Source organism: Carettochelys insculpta, chromosome 2 (genome assembly GCF_033958435.1).
Source record: "Carettochelys insculpta isolate YL-2023 chromosome 2, ASM3395843v1, whole genome shotgun sequence".
Taxonomy (NCBI): Eukaryota; Metazoa; Chordata; order Testudines; family Carettochelyidae; genus Carettochelys; species Carettochelys insculpta.
The window spans coordinates 200,080,083-200,099,612 of record NC_134138.1 but is presented as its reverse complement, the minus strand read 5'-3'; the positions used below and the strand labels follow the sequence as shown (position 1 = coordinate 200,099,612).

General features: G+C 44.9%; 1 protein-coding gene across 2 annotated transcripts in view; it reads right to left on the bottom strand.

Moving 5' to 3' along the window:
* Positions 1–19,055, bottom strand: part of ENTPD3 (ectonucleoside triphosphate diphosphohydrolase 3) — a 33,276-nt gene extending 14,221 nt beyond the window's left edge. For both annotated transcript variants that reach the window (XM_074986120.1, XM_074986121.1), the window contains exons 1-5: positions 18,851–19,055; positions 17,888–17,939; positions 13,201–13,328; positions 3,163–3,280; positions 394–544 (exon numbers count right to left, since the gene is read on the bottom strand). In XM_074986120.1, the coding sequence (XP_074842221.1) occupies positions 394–544; positions 3,163–3,280; positions 13,201–13,328; positions 17,888–17,927 (437 nt within the window). In that variant the 5' untranslated portion in view covers positions 17,928–17,939; positions 18,851–19,055. The remainder of the gene's footprint in view (positions 1–393; positions 545–3,162; positions 3,281–13,200; positions 13,329–17,887; positions 17,940–18,850) is intronic.
* Positions 19,056–19,530: the final 475 nt, after the last annotated feature.

Here is a 19,530-nt window from a genome sequence, read left to right as displayed (position 1 = left end):
CCAGCTGGGGCCTGTCTCGAAAGCCCCATGAATAGATATGGCCATTTAGCATCACCCTCGCATCTAATGCAACTCCTTGCCTCCAGCTGAATTATACCAACTATGAATCTGGGTTTTCTATCCTCAGATATGTCCACACATTTCCCATTTACTCAGTGGCGGCTGACCCCACATGCTGAGGACAGTAAAACAACAGAAAGAAGAGGACAGCTGTTTAAAAATTAGACCAAAAGTTCCAAACCTTTAATTTTACTGACTGGATTGAATTTCCTATTGATGCAGATCACAATTCTTGGCGAAAACAGAGTCATCTAGCACATTTTTCCATATTAGTTTTACTGCTGCTGTCCTACTTGCATATATTACACACACTGGGGATTTTTTTGGCCATACCTCAGTAGTCGCATTCCAGCTGTAGCTCCCAAATACACTGGGGTATTTTTATGCAAGTGAGATGGAATTTTCTCCTTCACTTTATTCATGCAGTTGTTAATGGGTTTGACCATTTCTTGAGGGTTATTTGCATAGCTGGAGATTCCCGGGCCTAAAACATAAATAAATAAATAAATAAATAAATAAGAAAAAGAGCAAGTGGCTCTTTCTTTTCCTAGGTAGCAAGACAACAAACAAACAAAAAGAAATCACTCTCTTCACCCTTCTAATATTCCATTTTGAAAGGATGTTTAAACAATAACTTAATTTTAAAATCTTAACATTAAAAAGAATATTAATGAACGTGCCTTGGAGTCTTTTATACAGGGTATATGACTCCCTCCCCACACACACTGCCATCCTTTCCACTATACAGCAAACCCTCCATCTATGTGGCTTCAAGTTGCACCTAACTCACTTTAACATGAGTTAAGCACAATTTGAAGCTGCTCTTTGGCCCCTTCTCCATACCTTCCCCCAGTGGCATGGCTGTCATCCTGACAGCCACGTGGCTGAGGGAAGATGGGGGAAGGGGCTTTTAGTGTGCCTAGCAGCCTGCAGCTAGGCAAGCTACAAGCCTTCCCCCTGCTTTCATGGTATAGATTGAACCTCTCTAGTCTGGGACTCTCTCGTCTGGCAACATCCGTAATCCTTCAGGATTTTAATCAGCCAGATATCCACTTATCATGGGCGTAGCCAAGTATCCTGCAGTCCCATAAAGTTTGTTTACAGTCACCAGACCTGGCTCTCAGTGTTCTGTGCTATTATTTAGCCCTAATTTACCCCAAATGTCTTCTAAGAGCCCAGTAAGCAGTGGAAGTGTTGGTAACGTGCTAGACAATATTGACTTTCCACGGTCTGACAAATCCTCTTATCTGGCATCAGTCAGGTCAGGAGGGTGCCGGACTAGAGAGGCTGAACCTTTATACAGCTGATTCTCCAAAACATTATTATTTGAACCTCTGCATTATCCAAAGCCTTCCTTTTCATTGCAGGGGGGCAAGAGAGAAGAGACCCTCAGCTGTGGGGTGGGCCACCTTGCTGCTGAATAACTCCTGTGGCAGCTCAGAGACCTCTGCCATCCCACTGTCGCAGGTACAAGGTGCGGGGGAGCTGCAGTCTTAGGGGGCACAGCAAAGTGCTGGCCAGCGGTCTCTGCTCTTTTTTGCAATGAAGACAGCCTCTTCCCATAACTTTCCACCTGCAACATTTGAAGGGCAGGCATATCAGCACAGGGAGCCCTCTGCAGCCCTGCTGTGCTGGCAGCAAGTGAATGGGGCCATGACAGGGAAGCTTCACAGGGCTCCCTGCATTGCTGTGCCTGCCCTCCCTATTAACCCAATGAAATCTGCGCCTCCCACGCTGTTCAGAGGGATACTGCACTTATAATTTACAGCAATACACACTGGTGGGCAGCACATCCATCACTGTGTTACAGCCAGAGTAGAACCACTGTCCAAGGAATTATGCACTAGATCAGCTGTAGGGTAGGCCCAGTTGCTAAGCGGCTGCTGGGAGAGGGATGCAGCGGAGAGCAGCGCTCCTCGTATTTCACCTGCTGGAGGAGCCCTGGCCCAGGATCGTGCAAGCAGGGAAGCTTGGGGGCAGGCACTGGGAAGAAGGAGCAGCATGCTGCTGGCTACTGCTCTCCCACTCCACAACGTTACCCTGTGGACATGCTCTGTTTGACTTCCCTTCTCACAGGACATTAGAAGGACTAGCAGATCTTTGGGTATTAAAGTGTGAGGCAAGGGAATGGGCGAGGGATAAAGAATAGAGTTTTTCTGTTCAGGATCCCATGTTAAACTGACCCAGATCAGCAGTGTTTAGAAGTTATCCACTGCTGGCTGTTTAGTGCCTTACATGAAATGATTCCAGTTCACTTCCTAGTGGATTAATAGCCCTGGCACGAAACCACAATCACAACTGGTGCCCTCCCTGGCAGTTTCGGCAGCAAGACCCAGGAATCAACGACCATGGAAGCGAAACTTTCCTCTCGTCCCTAGAGGCCCTCTCTTCAGTCACAAGATTGCAAGGGAAAGGGGAGAGCGAGGGGACAAAGTCTGCAGTGATCCTTCCCATGCTCTTGTGTCTATTCTTCAGACAGAGGACTTCAGTCTCCAGGATTCTCAGTCTAGCACCAGTCACAAGCACTGAACGTACCCATCACAAAAATAACATTAAAAAAGTAATCCAGATTTCCAGAAAAGAAAACAAACTGACCTGCTAGCACAGCTGGGTTTCTACCTTGCTCCCACTGAACTCAATGGCAAAATTCCAAAAGAAGTTGAACCCATAATGCTTTCAAAGGACTTGTAATTGTTTTACATGAAACAGCCTTTTCAAAGACACTAGACGTGCTAGGCACTGAAGGGTCAGATTGACCGGTACGATCTGGTCCCTTTGTACCATTCACGCAGTACAAGGAGGATAGATTCTGCCCATAAATGGTCTACAGAACATTTCTCTCACAAGAGTGCTGATTATGTCAGCCCAGTGGAAGCAGTTCCTGCTCCAGCTGTCCCACCCCACTGTGATGTCAGGGGCATGCTGGGGAAAGAGGAAGCTCCTGAAGGGCACATTGCTCCACTACACAGATCCTCCAGTGGCATGAGTAAAACAGCCCCCAGGCTGCAATTGCTACTGCTAAGAGCAGGCTGGCCTGGAATAAGGGATTAGTAACTTTTTTGGCACCATGCTACTATTTCCAAATCACCATTTGATCCTCACCTTTCACACTGCACCTGAAGGTTTGGCTTACTACGCCTGTATCATTTTCTTTTTCTGCTGGCCATTCATACACGTAGACCGTAGTCCGAGACGAGCCGGCATCAAGCACTATTCCATACTGAAAAAAAAGTTACAAATTAAAATCCAAAATCTGTCAGTCTTTTGTTTGTTTGTTTTAAACTATCACAAGGTTTTCAGAAGCTCTCACTGCATCGCACACAAACACCAAAGGAATGCTTTGACACGTACTGGAGTCATATTAACTGAAAACATCAGATACTTAGACAACTTGCATGAGTCAGGTGAGATAATCTGCGAAGGATTCCTAATAAAAAACTGGAGCACAGTATAACGGTAACTGCTCACAGGCAGACTCAAACCTGGGACCTCCATGCAGGAACCAGTTTGCATTAAGAGCCCACTGGCTCTCAACTAAGGTTGTAGAGGAGATTTGTTCTTTCTCTGTGTATGTGGTCTAAGGGCACTGTGTGGTACAGTGAACCACGCCTTTATGTCTTAGCATCTCTGTATCTGGCTCTGTGGAAACTGAGTATGATAAACACCTTTCAGGATCAGGCCCAACATATGCCCTGAGATATACTTAACATAGTTATTAAGACCTGAGCTTGTAAGTGTCGATTACCTTCAGCTCTCTGTCAAGTCAGTGGGTACTGAAGTTGCTCAGCACATTCCAAAAGCAGGCTTTTGTATTCCTTGTTGTGTTCCCCGCAGGAAACAAATGTGCTATAACTTGGTTCCTTTGGTCTCAACTACCATTTCCAGACAGAGCAGCATGTTATAGAGGCTCAAAACTGAAGATCCACGTCAGACAGACTTTAGCTTTCTCCTGCTGCCATCATAGCTGCAAATCACCTCTTAATTGACCAGGTATTGTCAGCTTCAAACTAACTAACAGCCAAAGTAATTGTTGCTCGATTTCAAGACTGAGAGCACTTACAGGAAACTGAATATTTAACTTTAATGTAGCATAGTCCCTGGCATTTCTTTAGATCCATTCTTTAGCACAGACCCATTATTATAATGGAAGGCATTGGATGACTGCTCCAATTTGCCAGCAGGTTGAATGAGGAATATGCTTCCTCTGTGCTCATGCAAACAGATTACAGAATTGGGGAATATGTCTATTTGTGCTCAATCTGAATAGTTCTAAAAATGGGAGGTAATGTAATACTTAGGGAGTTTAGACGTCTGGCTGCGCCTTTGTAGAACTTACACACACACACACCTCCTAGAACTGGAAGGGACCTTGGGAAAGTCATCTAGTCCAGTCCCCTGCCCTCTTAGCAGGATGAAGCACCATCCCTGACATTTATTTGCTCCAATCCCTAAATGGTCTCCTCAAGGATTGAGCTCACAGTCACAGGTTTAGTAAGCCAATGCTCAAACCACTGAGTTAATAGTGTACGGATTTCTTGAAGAAGACTCAGATGCTTCACGTGTCTTGTAAAATGTGTGCTGCTGCCCTAGCAATCAGTATCATCATCATCTAACTTTAAGTGCTAACATATAAAATTGTGCAATGCAACTAGAAGCTTGGAGAAGTCTTGCCTGCCAGTATCATGAACAGAACACAACTTTTTTTTTTTCCAAGAATACAATCTAAATATACAGGACACTAATTAATTTCTTCTTTCGGATGCAGACTCATACCTGCTGCAAAGCCACTAACACCAATAGCATTACACTTAAGGATGAATGTGTCATTGAATAATAGTTACACAACACGCACATTTTAATCGTGCTCTCTCATCACAATATCTAAGGAAATAGGATTTCCGTTCCCTTGGGGTTACTCTTTGCCATGTTTTGAGTTTTTTTTAAAAAAACTTTCTGTTTCCATCCTCTTTAGGCTGCCTCTGAGATTAGAGTCCCACTGTGTAGAAAATGTACACACAGAAAGAGACAGCCCCTGCCTAAAAGACCTTACACAATCTAACTACACAAGATAGAAGGGAGAGAGAAAGTATCATCATCTCCATTTACAGAGGACAGCCCTGAACAACAGGGAAATTAAATGATTTGCCCAAGGTCAAACATGAAATCTGTGGCAGAGCTGGGAACTGACCAAACAGATTTGACCTGTCCCAGTCTGCTGCCTTCACCATCACATCATTCTTTGTCCCCATGTCTGCTGTTTTGTCACAGGGAAGCATTCAAGCAGCTGAAAAGATTGTTTGAAAGAAAGGATCAGAAATTTATTTATCCTATTTGTGTTCAATCCAAATTAAGTTTAATTAAAAAATTATCACCCTCTTACACCACAAAAAAAAACAACAAAAGAACAAACAAACAAACAAACAAAAACAACAACAACCTTCTCTTGTTGATATGAAGCTCACAATCAACCTGGATATCCTGGCTGCTGTTTTACCCTTCTATGGCTATGTCTACACTAGCCCCAAACTTCAAAATGGCCATGTAAATGCCTTTTTAAAGTTTACTAATGAAGCGCTGAAATACATATTCAGCACCTCATTAGCATGTGGGCAGCCGCGGCACTTCAAAATTGACGCGGCTCGCTGCCACACGGCTCATCCCGACGGGGATCCTTTTCGAAAGGACCCCGGCTACTTCGAAGTCCCCTTATTCCTATGATCTACATTGCCATTTCAAAGTTTGGGGCTAGTGTAGACACGGCCTTTGAAAGAGTAAATTCACGCTTGGGAAAGGTGCCAGCAAAAGAGCTGTGGAAAATGAAAGCTCCTCTTAGGCCATCTCAGTGCTGAAATCAGAACTCCAAGGAACGCCATCTCTTGCCTCTACGAGAGCCCCAGAATACTGCAAGGCACAGGGTGTGGAAAAGGGCTTCCTGAAATTCAGATGCATTACAGGAATACAGAGAAAGTAAATAAGGAAGTGTTGTTTATTCCTCATAACACAAAAATTAGGGGTCATTCAATGAAATTAACAGAAAGCAGCTTTAAAAACAAAAAGGAAGTATTCCACAAAACACATGGTTAACTTGTGGAACTCTTTGCTACAGGATGCTGTGGAGGCCAAGACCACATACGAGTTAAAAACAACCTAGATAAATTCATGGAGGATAGGTCCAATCAATGACTATCAACCAGGATGGGCAGGGATGGTCTCCTTAATCACTGTTGTCAGAAGCTGGGAATGAGCACAGAGGATGAATCACTTGATAACTACCTGTTCTCTTCATTCCCTCAGAAGCCCTTGGCATGTGTCATTGTCGAAAGACAAGATCCTGGGCTAGATGGACCTATTGTCTGACACAATGTGGCTGTTCTTATGGGGTGGGGGCGGGGAATTGCCTTTCGCTAGAACATAAAATTTGAATCAAAATGTCAAAAGAAGAACAGAGCAGCCCAAAAATAAAATCATAGTTATTCTCCTTATATTTTTATTGGGATTTTAACCCATCATTTTCCATTAACTCTAATCACGACCACCCTTTAATACTCAGCAAAGATCTGTTCAGTACACTATATTGTAGGATTAGTAAGAGAGGGAGGACAGGCAAAAACATCCCAAACCCCAATCAAATGAAAGTGAGCTGGAATTCTGCTGCTTTCTAGTGGAAATGAGAAAAATGAAAAGAGATTGTTGGAAGGGAAAAAAGGCAGAATGACAGAAGTGTAGAACTGGAATAGACATCAAGAGGTTATATAGTCCAGTCCCCTGCACTCAAAGCAGGACTAGGATCTGGTGCCATTTTACACCCACTGTGAGTACAAAAACAAATGTAAAGAAAATAGTGAACTAGGTCCTAAGTGAACAGGCCAGTCCGCTATGTCCACACTACAACCCTTACCGTTGCCCAGCTGTTCCATTGTAAGGTCTCCTGTGTAACCACTCTTTGCCAACAGGAAAGAGCTCTCCTGCCCACATAATTAAGCCATCCCCAAATTAAATCATCCCCAATCCATAATTAAACCATCCTGCCAACATAGCACTGCCTATACCAGCACTTTTGCCAGTGACCTTTATGTTGTCTTTTTTTTCTTTTTTCCCTGACAAAAGTTTTACCAGTAAAAGAAGCAAGATAGACAAAGACAAAGGCCTGGTCAAACTAGAGAAATTTGCACTGGTGTAACTCAAACGCATCTTTTAAAAACTCAAAGAGACACAACCCCTTGAAGAAGATAGGCTTAAACCAGGTAAGGCTTGCTTATATCAGATGTGCTTAGTTTGGTAATTTACCACTGCAAGCTAAACTGGTAACAGCAAATGTTGAACAGTTATAAATGCATCCACATTAGGGGACTGCTCCAGTTTGACTGTAGGGGTTTAACTAAATCATAGCAGCTATAACCAACCTCTCTGGAACTAGTCAATTTGTGCACATAACCAAAACCAAACCCTCTATTTATATATACAGTTGCCATTTTCAAAAGACACTTAGAACACAAAGAAAATCATGTGCCATACAAAAAATAGTATGATGCCAGAGACAGAATAGGAAACATTAGTCTTCAGGCAAAAGCCTTCTTACAGGTGCATAAAAACCTTTCCATAAGTACCAGAACTTGCTGTGTGTCAAAGCTAGAGTTGTTTACGAAACTGAACTTATTTTCAAGTGATTTAACTGCAGGATATTTGTCCTTCCCTTGATTGCTACCTCCCATTTCATAATGTTCACATGAGTCACAGGCCCTTACAAAGCCTCAGCCTATGTGCATAGCCTATTGCATCCTTCATGAACTAATGAGACGGAAAACGGAACGCTGACATACTCTGACAGGCATGACACAAATATATAATTGGGCAAAAAGTCACAACATGACACAGGCTGTATAAGGCAACAATTTGCATCTACGTATTGTAAAAGTACGCTGCAGATGGCTGAGTTCTTCCATAGGGAAGAACCACAGTAAACCCACGACATGTACAATTGTGAGTTATGCACAAATCCAAATCCCGCTTCCTCCCCCAGCCCTGGCTCAACCCTCCTGGCCCCACACAGCCCCTGGTCACCACCCAGGCATGGCTCCAGCTCACCTCCACCCCCTGCAGCCCTAACCCATCCCAGGCTTAACCCCCCGAGCCCCTCCCACAGCTAGGGCACCATAGCTCCCTGTCCCAAATACAGGACAGGGAGATATTGGGAGGGGAGGGGAGGGGCGGCTCCTTTGGGCTGCACCAAGTCCCAGGGAGCTGGTGTCCTTCTGCCTGGAGCCCTGTGGGAAACATCGGCTGTGGGCACTCCCCAGCTGGAGCTCTAGGGGACACAGCAGCTGTGGGTGCTCCCCACGCAGAGCCCTGGGGAAGCAGCAGCTGTGGGCACTCCCTGCCTGGAGCCCTGGGGAACATAAGAATGGCCATACTGGGTCAGACCAAAGGTCCATCCAGCCCAGTATCCCGTCTGCCGACAGTGGCCAATGCCAGGTACCCCAGAGAAGGAGAACAGAAGACAATGATCAAGTGATTTATCTCCTGCCATCCATCTCCTGCCCTTGTACTGAAGGCTAGGGCACCATACTTTACCCCTGGCTAATAGCCATTTATGGACCTAACCTGCAAAAATTTATCGAGCTCTTTTTTAAACCCTAATAGAGTCCTGGCCTTCACAGCCTCCTCCGGCAAGGAGTTCCACAGGTTGACTGTGCGCTGTGTGAAGAAAAATTTCCTTGTATTAGTTTTGAACCTACTACCCATCAATTTCATTTGGTGTCCCCTAGTTCTTGTATTATGGGAAAAGGTAAATAATTTTTCTATATTCACCTTCTCCACACCATTCATGATTTTATATACCTCTATCATATCGCCCCTCAATCACCTCTTTTCCAGACTGAAAAGTCCCAGTCTCTCTAGCCTCTCCCCATATGGGACCCGTTCCAAACCCCTAATCATCTTAGTCGCCCTTTTCTGTACCTTTTCTAATGCCAATATATCTTTTTTGAGGTGAGGAGACCACATCTGCACGCAGTACTCAAGATGTGGGCGTACCATAGTTTTATATAGGGGAAGTATGATATCTTTTGTCTTATTATCGATCCCTTTTTTAATAATTCTTAACATCCTATTTGCTTTACTAACTGCCGCTGCACACTGCGTGGATGTCTTCAGAGAACTATCCACTATAACTACAAGATCCCTTTCCTGATCTGTTGTAGCTAAATTTGACCCCATCATGTTGTACGTGTAATTTGGGTTACTTTTTCCAATGTGCATTACCTTACACTTACCCACATTAAATTTCATTTGCCATTTTGCTGCCCAATCACTCAGTTTGCTGAGATTTTTTTGTAGTTCTTCACAATCCCTTTTGGTTTTGACTGTCCTGAACAACTTGGTGTCATCTGCAAACTTTGCCACCTCACCGCTTACCTCATTTTCTAGATCATTGATGAACAAGTTGAACAGGATCGGTCCCAGGACTGACCCCTGGGGAACACCACTAGTTACCCCTCTCCATTGTGAAAATTTACCATTTATTCCAAACCTTTGTTTTCTGTCTTTTAACCAATTCCCGATCCATGAAAGGATCTTTCCTCCTATCCCGTGACCGCCTAATTTACATAAAAGCCTTTGGTGTGGGACCGTGTCAAAGGCTTTCTGGAAATCTAGGTATATTATGTCCACTGGGTGCCCCTTGTCCGCATGTTTATTAACCCCTTCAAAGAATTCTAATAGATTAGTTAGACACAACTTCCCTCTGCAGAAACCATGCTGACTTTTGCCCAACAATTTGTGCTCTTCTACGTGCCTTGCAATTTTATTCTTTACTATTGTTTCTACTAATTTTCCTGGTACTGATGTTAGACTTATCGGTCTATAATTGCCAGGGTCTCCTCTGGAGCCTTTTTTAAATATTGGCGTTATATTGGCCGTCTTCCAGTCATTGGGTACCGAAGCGGATTTAAAGGATAGGTTACAAACCACTGTTAATAACTCCGCAATTTCACATTTGAGTTCTTTCAGAACCCTTGGGTGAATACCGTCTGGTCCTGGAGACTTGTTACTATTCAGCTTATCAATTAACTCCAAAACCTCCTCTAATGTCACTTCAATCTGGGAGAGTTCCTCAGATTTGTCACCTAAAAAGGCTGGCTCAGATTTAGGAACCTCTGTAACATCCTCAGCCGTGAAGACTGAAGCAAAGAAATCATTTAATCGCTCCGCAATGGCACTGTCTTCCTCGATCGCTCCTTTTATATCTTTATCGTCCAAGGGCCCCACTGCTTTTTTAGCGGGCTTCCTGCTTCTAATGTATTTAAAAAAACATTTTACTATCATTTTTTGAATTTTTGGCTAGCTGTTCCTCAAAATCTTTTTTGGTTTTTCTTACTACATTATGACACTTAATTTGGGAGTGTTTATGTTCCTTTCTATTTTCCTCACTAGGATTTGACTTCCACTTGTTAAAAGCTGCCCTTTTCTCTCTCACTGCCTTTTTAACATGGCTGTTTAGCCATGGTGGTTCTTTGTTAGGTCTCTTACTGTGTTTTTTTATTTGGGGTATACATTTAAGTTGGGCCTCTAGTATGGTGTCTTTAACCAGTTTCCATGCAGCTTCCAGGGATTTTAGTTTAATTACTCTACCTTTTAGTTTCTGTTTAACTAGCTTCCTCATTTTAGTGTAATTCCCCTTTTTGAAATTAAATGCCAGAGTGTTTGACTGCTGCGGTGTTCTTCCCAACACAGGAATATTAGACGTTATTATATTGTGGTCACTATTTCCGAGCGGTCCAGTAACAGTTACCTCTTGGACCAGATCCTGCGTTCCAGTCAAGACTAGATCGAGAATTGACTCTCCCCTTGTGGGTTCCTCTACTAGCTGCTCCAAGAAGCAGTCATTTAAGGCATCAAGAAATTTAATCTCTGAATCCCGTCCTGAGGTGACATGCACCCAATCAATATGGGGATAATTGAAATCTCCTATTATTACTGTGTTTTTTATTTTGATAGCCTCTCTAATCTCCCTTAACATTTCAGCATCACTATCACTGTCCTGGTTAGGTGGTCGGTAATATATTCCTCATGCCATATTCATATTAGAGGAATGAATTGTTATCCATAATGATTCTATGGAACATTTTGATTCATTTGAAGTGGCAGCTGCAGATGTTCCACCAGGGAAAAAGCTGCCCCTGACTTATGTGAAATTCACGGTACATGAGGTTGCATAGGAATGCAATCCTCGTGTAAATTGAAGGTCTATCATATTATGTAGTCATGCAGGCTTTAGAGGGTCACATTATGATGCTTGAATAGTAACAGAGAGGGAGCCGTGTTAATCTATATACTATCAAAACAAAAAAGCAGTCAAGTAGCACTTTAAAGACTAACAAAATAATTTATTAGGTGATGAGCTTTCGTGGGACAGACCCACTTCTTCAGGCCATAGCCATACCAGAGCAGACTCGATATTTAAGGCACAGAGAACCAAAAACTGTAATCAAGGAGGACAAATCAGAAAAAAACGATCAAGGTGAGCAAATCGGGGGTGGGGAGAGGTCAAGAATTAGATTAAGCCAAGTATGCAAACGAGCCTCTATAGTGACTCAGAAAATTCCCATCCCGGTTCAAACCAAGTGTTATTGTGCCAGATTTGAATATAAAGGACAGCTCAGCTGTCTCCCTTTCCATACTGGTGCGAAAAGTTTTCCTCAGTAATATGCAAACTCTTAAGTCATTAACAGAATGGCCTGTTCCATTAAAATACTGACTAACCAGTTTGTGGATCTGGAGTGTTTTTATGTCTGTTTTGTGCCCATTAACTCTTTGTCTAAGGGAGTTAGAAGTCTGTCCAATGTACAAAGCATCTGGGCATAGTTGGCACATGATGGCATATATGATGTTAGCTGAGGAACATGGGAATGTGCCCGTGATTCTGTGAATAACCTGGTTAGGTCCAGTGATGGTATTTCCAGAAAAGATATGTGGACAAAGTTGGCAGTGGGCTTTGTTGCAAGGAAAGGTTTCAGGACTGGTATTCCTGGGGGATAGACTGTGGCTGTTGGTGAGGAGCCTCATAAGGTTGGGAGGTTGTCTGTAGGAGAGAACAGGCCTGTCACCTAGGGCCTTCTGGAGTGTGGCATCCTGATTAAGGATAGGTTGTAGGTCTTTAAGAATTCATTGCAGTGGTTTGAGTTGGGGGCTGTAGGTGATGACCAGTGGTGTTCTGTTCTTGGCTTTTTTGGGCCAATCTTGGAGTAGCTGGTCTCTGGGTATTCGTCTGGCCCTGTCGATTTGTTTTTTTATTTCTCCTGGAGAGTAATGATGATGCTTTAGTTTAATAGACAGTAGGTTGAAAGAAAAGAAAGATGCTCCTGAGGAAAAAACACTTTTCCAACAGTTCATTTTAAGTAAGTCCAAACTAAGTACAGCAGGCATCTGTGACTGTGCATTGCACCTGTTCTACCAAAAAGCCCAATTCTGCAAGGTTAAGTATCCTCCCAGAGACCCCAAGTCTCCTCCAAAGTAAACACAAAGTTCACATCTGTCCTGATTAAGGTTGCCAGCTTTCTGATTTTTCAGAGATTCTTCCTACTCTTTCATGTAGGCATTAACAGAAGGAACAATAATAGAGCTGACAAGTTCTAACCAGTGTGATGTGTATACCATTAGACACTGACGGCCCAAATTCTTCCCAGAGATACACATGTGCACTTCACAGGGATCACATCGGAGGACAGTGTTCAGCCTGTAGGCATATGAATCACATACAGATCATTTATTGACTTAAAGCCATTTTATAATTATGACAATGAAAAATCAATCTGGAATGACAGAGAGAAAAGTTTCTTCTTACTCACAATTGAGACTTAGAAGAAACATTGTCTAGAGCACAAGACTGGGCATGAAGATTCTTATACCAGATTTGCCACTGGCTTGTTGTGTGACCCTGAGCAATTCTCTTATTCTTTCAGCTTCAGATCCCCCATCTACAGAGACCCTAATGCTTGCATTGTGACACTTAAAGGAACTAGCACTTCCCTGCAAAGCGTTTTGAGACTATCAGGTGAAATGCACCATAGAAGCACACAGTATTATTCTTTCAAAGAACATTTTATTCCATTGCTTGGTTTCCGTATACCCTTTAAAACTTACCTTCAGTCCTGGAGAAAGGACCTTTTTGTGGTGGATCTGAACAAGGGTAACAGCAAGAACAACAACTATGCTTAAGAGCAGACACACCAAAGCAATGATGGTTGGGGTTCTGGAAAGCACTTTGAAACCTAAAGTGAAAAAGGAAAATGCATGTAAAGGAATGCAGAAATGATCATTAAAAAGGGCCACATGGAAGTTTTGCCTAAATACGAGCTCCAGGATCTTCTACTAGGAAAATCTCTATTCCTCTCAGGATCTGGCTGGAAGATGCATTTTGCAACTACTAATCCATCCCTGTAAGTCTCACTGAAGTTGGTGAGTATCAAATGCTGGACTGTCTAAAACAATCCAGAGAAAAGCTAAGCATTACATAGCAGACATTTTCTAACTACGTGCTGATGTGTCAGCAAAACATAGGATAGGTGTATGTGCGCATCAATACAGAGAGAATTATTGCTGTGTGGTGCCCATAGTCTGCTGGGTGCTTTACACATAAATATGAAGACTCGATCTCTGCCCTGAAGAGTTTACAAACCAAAGGTAAGTGTATATGTGCAAACGAAGCTTAAAGTTAAGTGTAACTGTTTAGTACATTCAAGGCAATGCTCTTTCCAGGCTTCATTGGGAATGTTCACTAAGAAGTTCAAGGGGCAGAATTTGTCCTAATTTTTCATTTTAATTTCTACTGACCCTTTTACTCTGCATGCAGATGTGGCCCTTACTGGTCAGATCTCCCTTCACTGCCCTCACCCATTTCAGTGACATCAGGCGGCAATCTCATCCTTCTCCTGTGAAAGGCTCTTGCAGAACCAGGGAACCACAGGAGATGACAGAGACTGGAGAGGGAAGGCTGCAAACAGGGTTGGGAGTGCTAAGGGGGCTCCATTGTTTTCCCTGCACAAAGGAGATCTGGGAGGAAAGCTGGGAGGTTAGCTTCTCCCAGGAGCCCACTCAAGGGTGGAGGACTCCTTAAAGAGGTGGCTCTAGTGGCAGGCAGCTGCAGGAGGCCCAGAGCTGGTGTAGAGGTAGAGGGCCTTTGTGTGGATGGCTGTATGCCTAATTAATACCAGGACATCCATAGAGCATGATAGCCAGATCCTTACTTTCTTCTGCAGAGCGGGGGAAAGGAAATCCTGCCCACAACTCCTAATGGAAGAAAACAGAGGAAACTGCATGGGCTGAGGAGGAAAAAGACCACCACAAAGTATGGGTATAATGTGACCCTGTGAAAAGGCCCTGGACACTAAAGTTCTCTAACCACAACAGTTACAACTCAGACAGCTCCAGTGCAAGCTTCCCACTGCTCAAACATCTCCCACTGATCCCAACCAGTATTCTCATTCTCGAGAATACGTACAAAATCAACAAACACTTGGTTCAAATCAAAGACTGAGCATTATAACTCTGGGAAACTTGTGTGCTAGTTTACTTTTTCCATTTGAAAACACCTTTACATAAGCTACAGGTGCAGCCCATCATGCATGTTACAACATGCCAGTCTGAAGGGGCTCTGCTTGAAGGAAAGAACATAGCAATTACTTACTATTATAGTGCAAATGTCAAAAGTACTGTGCGCAGGTACAGCCAGGCCCTGCTCAAGGACTTACGTGGGATCGCTCACCAGAGTAAGACAACCAGGATTTTGGCTGTAAGGGCTGCACAGGGACACAGACCTGGCGACAGCAGTGTTGTTAGCAGGGTCAGACTTGCAATTCTGGATATGCAGTAGCTCTAAAATCTTCAGGTGCAGCACACCCAGGGGTGGCAGAGGGACAGAGGGTTAAAGGATACTCAGAGGTCAGAGAGGTCCATGGAAGACAAGAATTTAGGGGAATATTGCAGCTGTGGTAAATTGAAATGGAACACAAGAAGGAATATTCTGCTTCTGAATTTCTAGTGTTTGTTTTCTTGTGCTCATGTTCTGTCTGCCAGCAACTAATCAAGAGAAACTTCTTTTGGACTCTGCAGGCCTTGTAGACACAGCCAGGAACCACGAGCAGCACCACACCCACCGCTTCAGGCCTTCAAGAAATATAGTCAACTGCTGCTGGCATGCAGGGTCCACTGCCACACACAGTGTGGAGTGTGACCAAGACCACAGCACTGGCTTCTCTCATGCGCTTTGGGACAACCTGCACTCTGGGGGGTACATATGGGGAGCAGTCCCCATAAGCTCCCCACCCTCAGAGTGCAGGGATGGCATAGTTTCAAGCCCCACACAGCATGTTCAAATGATGGAGTAGTCTCCTTAGACTACACACCCACCCAGCACTCAGAGGCATGCCAGTGAATTGAGATTAACATGCTCAATATCTTGCGCACTCATCTAAACTCTTGTGTTTCTTTATAATGACACTCTTACGACCTCTGCTAGTTTTCACTACTACTAATCATAATGAGATTTCTTCATGGAAGTCATTAAGCTACTACTAAATTACAATAGTGGATTTTCAGATGTGCCATTTGTTGTTTCATTGTCCTGAGGGATTCTGAAATCTAAGTACAGTAAACTCTCAATTTAATGGACTTGACATAAAGGACTTTGGAAGTAACGGCTGCTATGTGCCAACCCTGGCCCCATCACATAAATGCTGGAGACTCACAACAGCCACCACCAGGGCTGGAGGAGCTGCCACAACAGCTGGGGCTGCTGGGGCCGGAGAGGCCACTGCAATGGCTGGGGCCACCAGGGCCAGAGAGCCGTGGAGGGCCTGCGGCAGGGCACAGGAACTTTCATTCCTTGGCCCCATGTTCATGGAGCACGTCAGCACCCAGCTACTGCTGCCTGCAGTGGTGCTAAGAAGCAGCCATGGTATTGGAGGCTGCTGCCCACTGGCAGGCTGGCGGCGGCTACGCTCCACCTTCACGTTGGTGGCTCGGAGCCAGAGGCTGAAGCAGCCGCACCACTGAGAGCTGCAGGAGGTGGAAGGAGAGCTGCAGGCCGGCATTCAGCTCCTCTCCTGGTAATTGGGAGAGGGAGATGGAGGTGTGAGGGGAAGAATGGAGCAGGAGGGGAGAAGGAAAGCGGGGGGCAGAGGACAGGAGTGAGTGATGGGCTGGGAAGGTCAGTGCATCATCACACAGTATAACCACTCGTATATAATGGACTTTTGAGCATAACAGACACCCCTTTCCCCTATTAGTTCGTTAAATAGAGGGTTTACTGTACTGTATGAGAAACATCAGAGTGATAGGACAAAACCCTATTTTTATATCAGAAATATCTGTTATTATCTAGAGGCCAGTTCCTTTAGAACTTAGCTTAACAGCCATTAATGGAAATTATTCACATACATTGGTTTGAAAACAGACTTCTCCCTCGATTGAAAAGCCAGTTCTAACAATCCATCTGGGAATGACAGCAGTTGGAAGATGTTTGTCTTGGTAACTAATCCTTTTTGTGTATTTTGTAGATTTGTAAGCTTCCCATGATCACAAGCTAGCATGCAACTGAAAGCTGTGTAAGAGCTAGATTTCTAGTAACTCCTCAATAAATATCTTTTGTTCATGGATCAAAGGGACTCGTAGAAATGGAAGAAACTAAGCCACAATCAAAGAGTAAATGCTCAAGATAGGCAATATTTATACAGACCCTTGAAGGTGGCAAGCCCAATTAAAATGCAAATCAGTAATTAACTATTAATAATACTTAATTCTTAATAATAGTTATTTATTATTATTATTATTACTACTACTTCAGAGCACCTGACTATTAAAATATTGTTCTGCAATAGCCTTTTCAGCAGAGAACAATGCATTCTAATGTGTATATCTTTCAGGGAATCACACATTTCTATGGGCCAAATCCTGGTTCAAATGAAGTATATTGTAAAAAAGTTCATTGACTTTACTGATACCAGGATTTGACTCCCCCTATCTGAAAGGACTTCACTTTTCACAAATCTCTTCAATAGGAATAATATTATGCAAATTTGTCACATTTCTCTTTTAATCTAGTGTCACTTCCAGATAAGACAATTTCCATGCAGCATAATTTATTAATCTAGGTCCATGTTAGAAGTATGTTATATTTTGTGTAGTTAGCTAAACATTTGAATTACACAGTAGCTGAACTGTGCAAGATTCTAAAAGACTTCACATCAGTGGAACAGAAGCGCCATATTCTGCTCGCTGTTACACACAGGTAGACAGACCCCTGACTGCAGGAGAGAGAGACATGCACAGCAAGAAAACAAAATTCATCACAATCCCTAAAGCTGCAGGCTTTAGTGGCCTGCTGATTTCCTCAACACTGCATGAATGTAAGTGAGAGCAGAATTTGGCTCACTCTAGCTAGCTTGGTGGATTGTAGGCAAAGAGCCAACACCATAATCTGAAAAGATGTTGATGAAATATTAAACTGCCATTGCTCTTCATTACTAAAAAAAACAAAATTCTGGCTCACATGATAAAATAAAATAAATACAGGCAACTTTTAGTCCCTATTAAATTAAATATAATGGACCACACAGGAACACATTAGAAAGAACAAACTTTTCTAATTTCTTATAGCTAAGAAACACTTTCCACAAAGGAAAGTTGCCTCAATGACTAAACCTCTTCATGGTACTGAAATATGAAAGTTAAGTATATCTAAATCTAAATGTAAACATGTTATAGGTTCTCTGGCTCTGTGTGTGTATGCCTCTGTCTGTAACTGACTTAAATAGCTACTTTAAATACTAACCTGTTTGCTGATAGGGCTGGCGGGAGAGTACTGCAAACATCTTTCTTTCAAACTGCACAACAGGAGAAATATACATATATTTAACATTAAAAATAAGAACACGTGGACTCAATTTGAAAGTTTAGTCACAAAATGCTGTGATGGGACTACCTATAGCATCAGGAAAACAAGCAGTCCTGTAGCACCTTAAAGACTAAATTTCATTTCTCAGGTAATGAGGTTTCATGGGTAAGACCCACTTCATCAGATAGCCACGAAAGCACACTATCTAATAAATAAAACTGTTAGTCTTTAAGATGCTACAGGACTGTTTGTTTTTTTGTGAAGCTACAGACTAGAACCGGTATCCCCTGAGACTCTGGCAGTAGGATAGAGAATTTTTAAATGCTTTAGCTATGTTTGCGGGAACCTTTTATCGGCCTGCAGCGGAGGAAGGGAGGCAGAAAGAAAATAGTTTCCCAGGGGAAAAGAAAAAGTCCATCAGCACTGTGCTAAAATTTGGGGCAGAATCTCTAAACCTTGTCTTGGTCCACCCCTCCCTAAACTACAGCATTACTGCCGGGAACCTTCTTAGGAAAACAGGCCATGGAAAACAAAGAGCTAAAGCCTGCAGCCGTCCCGCCACAAAAAAACGAGGGGGGGGGAGCCCAAAGAGATGAGCACCTCTGCCCGCTCCCCACCAGCAGCCCTTGGCTGTGCCCGCTGCGCTCCCCGCTCCCCGCTCCCACTACGCGGCGCCCAGAGCCACGCGCCGGTGCTGGGAACGCTGCTTCGAGCACCGGCGCCGGAGCGTTCCGTAAATAACCCACCTGGCCACACCTTTCCCAGGCGGGCTCCCGCTCCTCGGCCCATCCCCTGCCTGCGCCCCCCGCGCTTGTGCTCCCCAAGCTCTCCCCCCTCGCCTCCCACGTTGCAGCCACACCCCACCCTGGGCTCCCCCCGCGATGCACACCCGCACCTTACCGCTGCCGGGAGGGCACTGGGGCCCGGGCAGGCTCCCAGCCGCTGGCCTGGCGCGGGAGGGACGGCAGCGGCCGGGCACTAGCCCGCTCGGAGCACAGGGAGGCAGCCGGCGGTGCTGCACCGCCCGGGGCGCCGGCGGGCCCCTCCCGCGGGGTGGCCCGCCCGCCGCCCTCCCGGACGCACGGCCAAGCCGCAGGGAGAGCGCGCGGCGCGCCCCAACCCTGCCCCTTGCAGCGCACCGCAGCTACGCTGCGCCTCCCTCCCGGCAGGGGGCCCAGCTCCCGCTCCCGCCCCCTGCGGGCTGCACCCGAGCGCGGCCGGGCTGAGCGGAGGGCAGGCCGCTGAGTCCCGGCGCGCAGCTCCCCAGGAGCGAGGCACCCTCTTGTCCGGCCTCCTGAGCCGGGCGCCATCCGTGGCCCCGGCCCCGGCAGCGGAGGACCTCACGCCCGGGCTGTTAGTGCTAGTGACTAACACTGGTTCGAGGGACGTCGAGCCTGTTGTGCCAGTTCAGCAACACCTTGCCCCTGGCCGGCAGGGCTGGCCGCGGCCCGGCGCCAGCTTCATGCCCTGGCCGAAACAGGACGTGGCTGAGCCAACGGCGCCTCTTGCCCCTGCCCCTGCCACCTGCGCCCTGGGAGGCAGGGGAGGCTTTCCTCCCTTCTGAGGCTCCAGGGATTAGC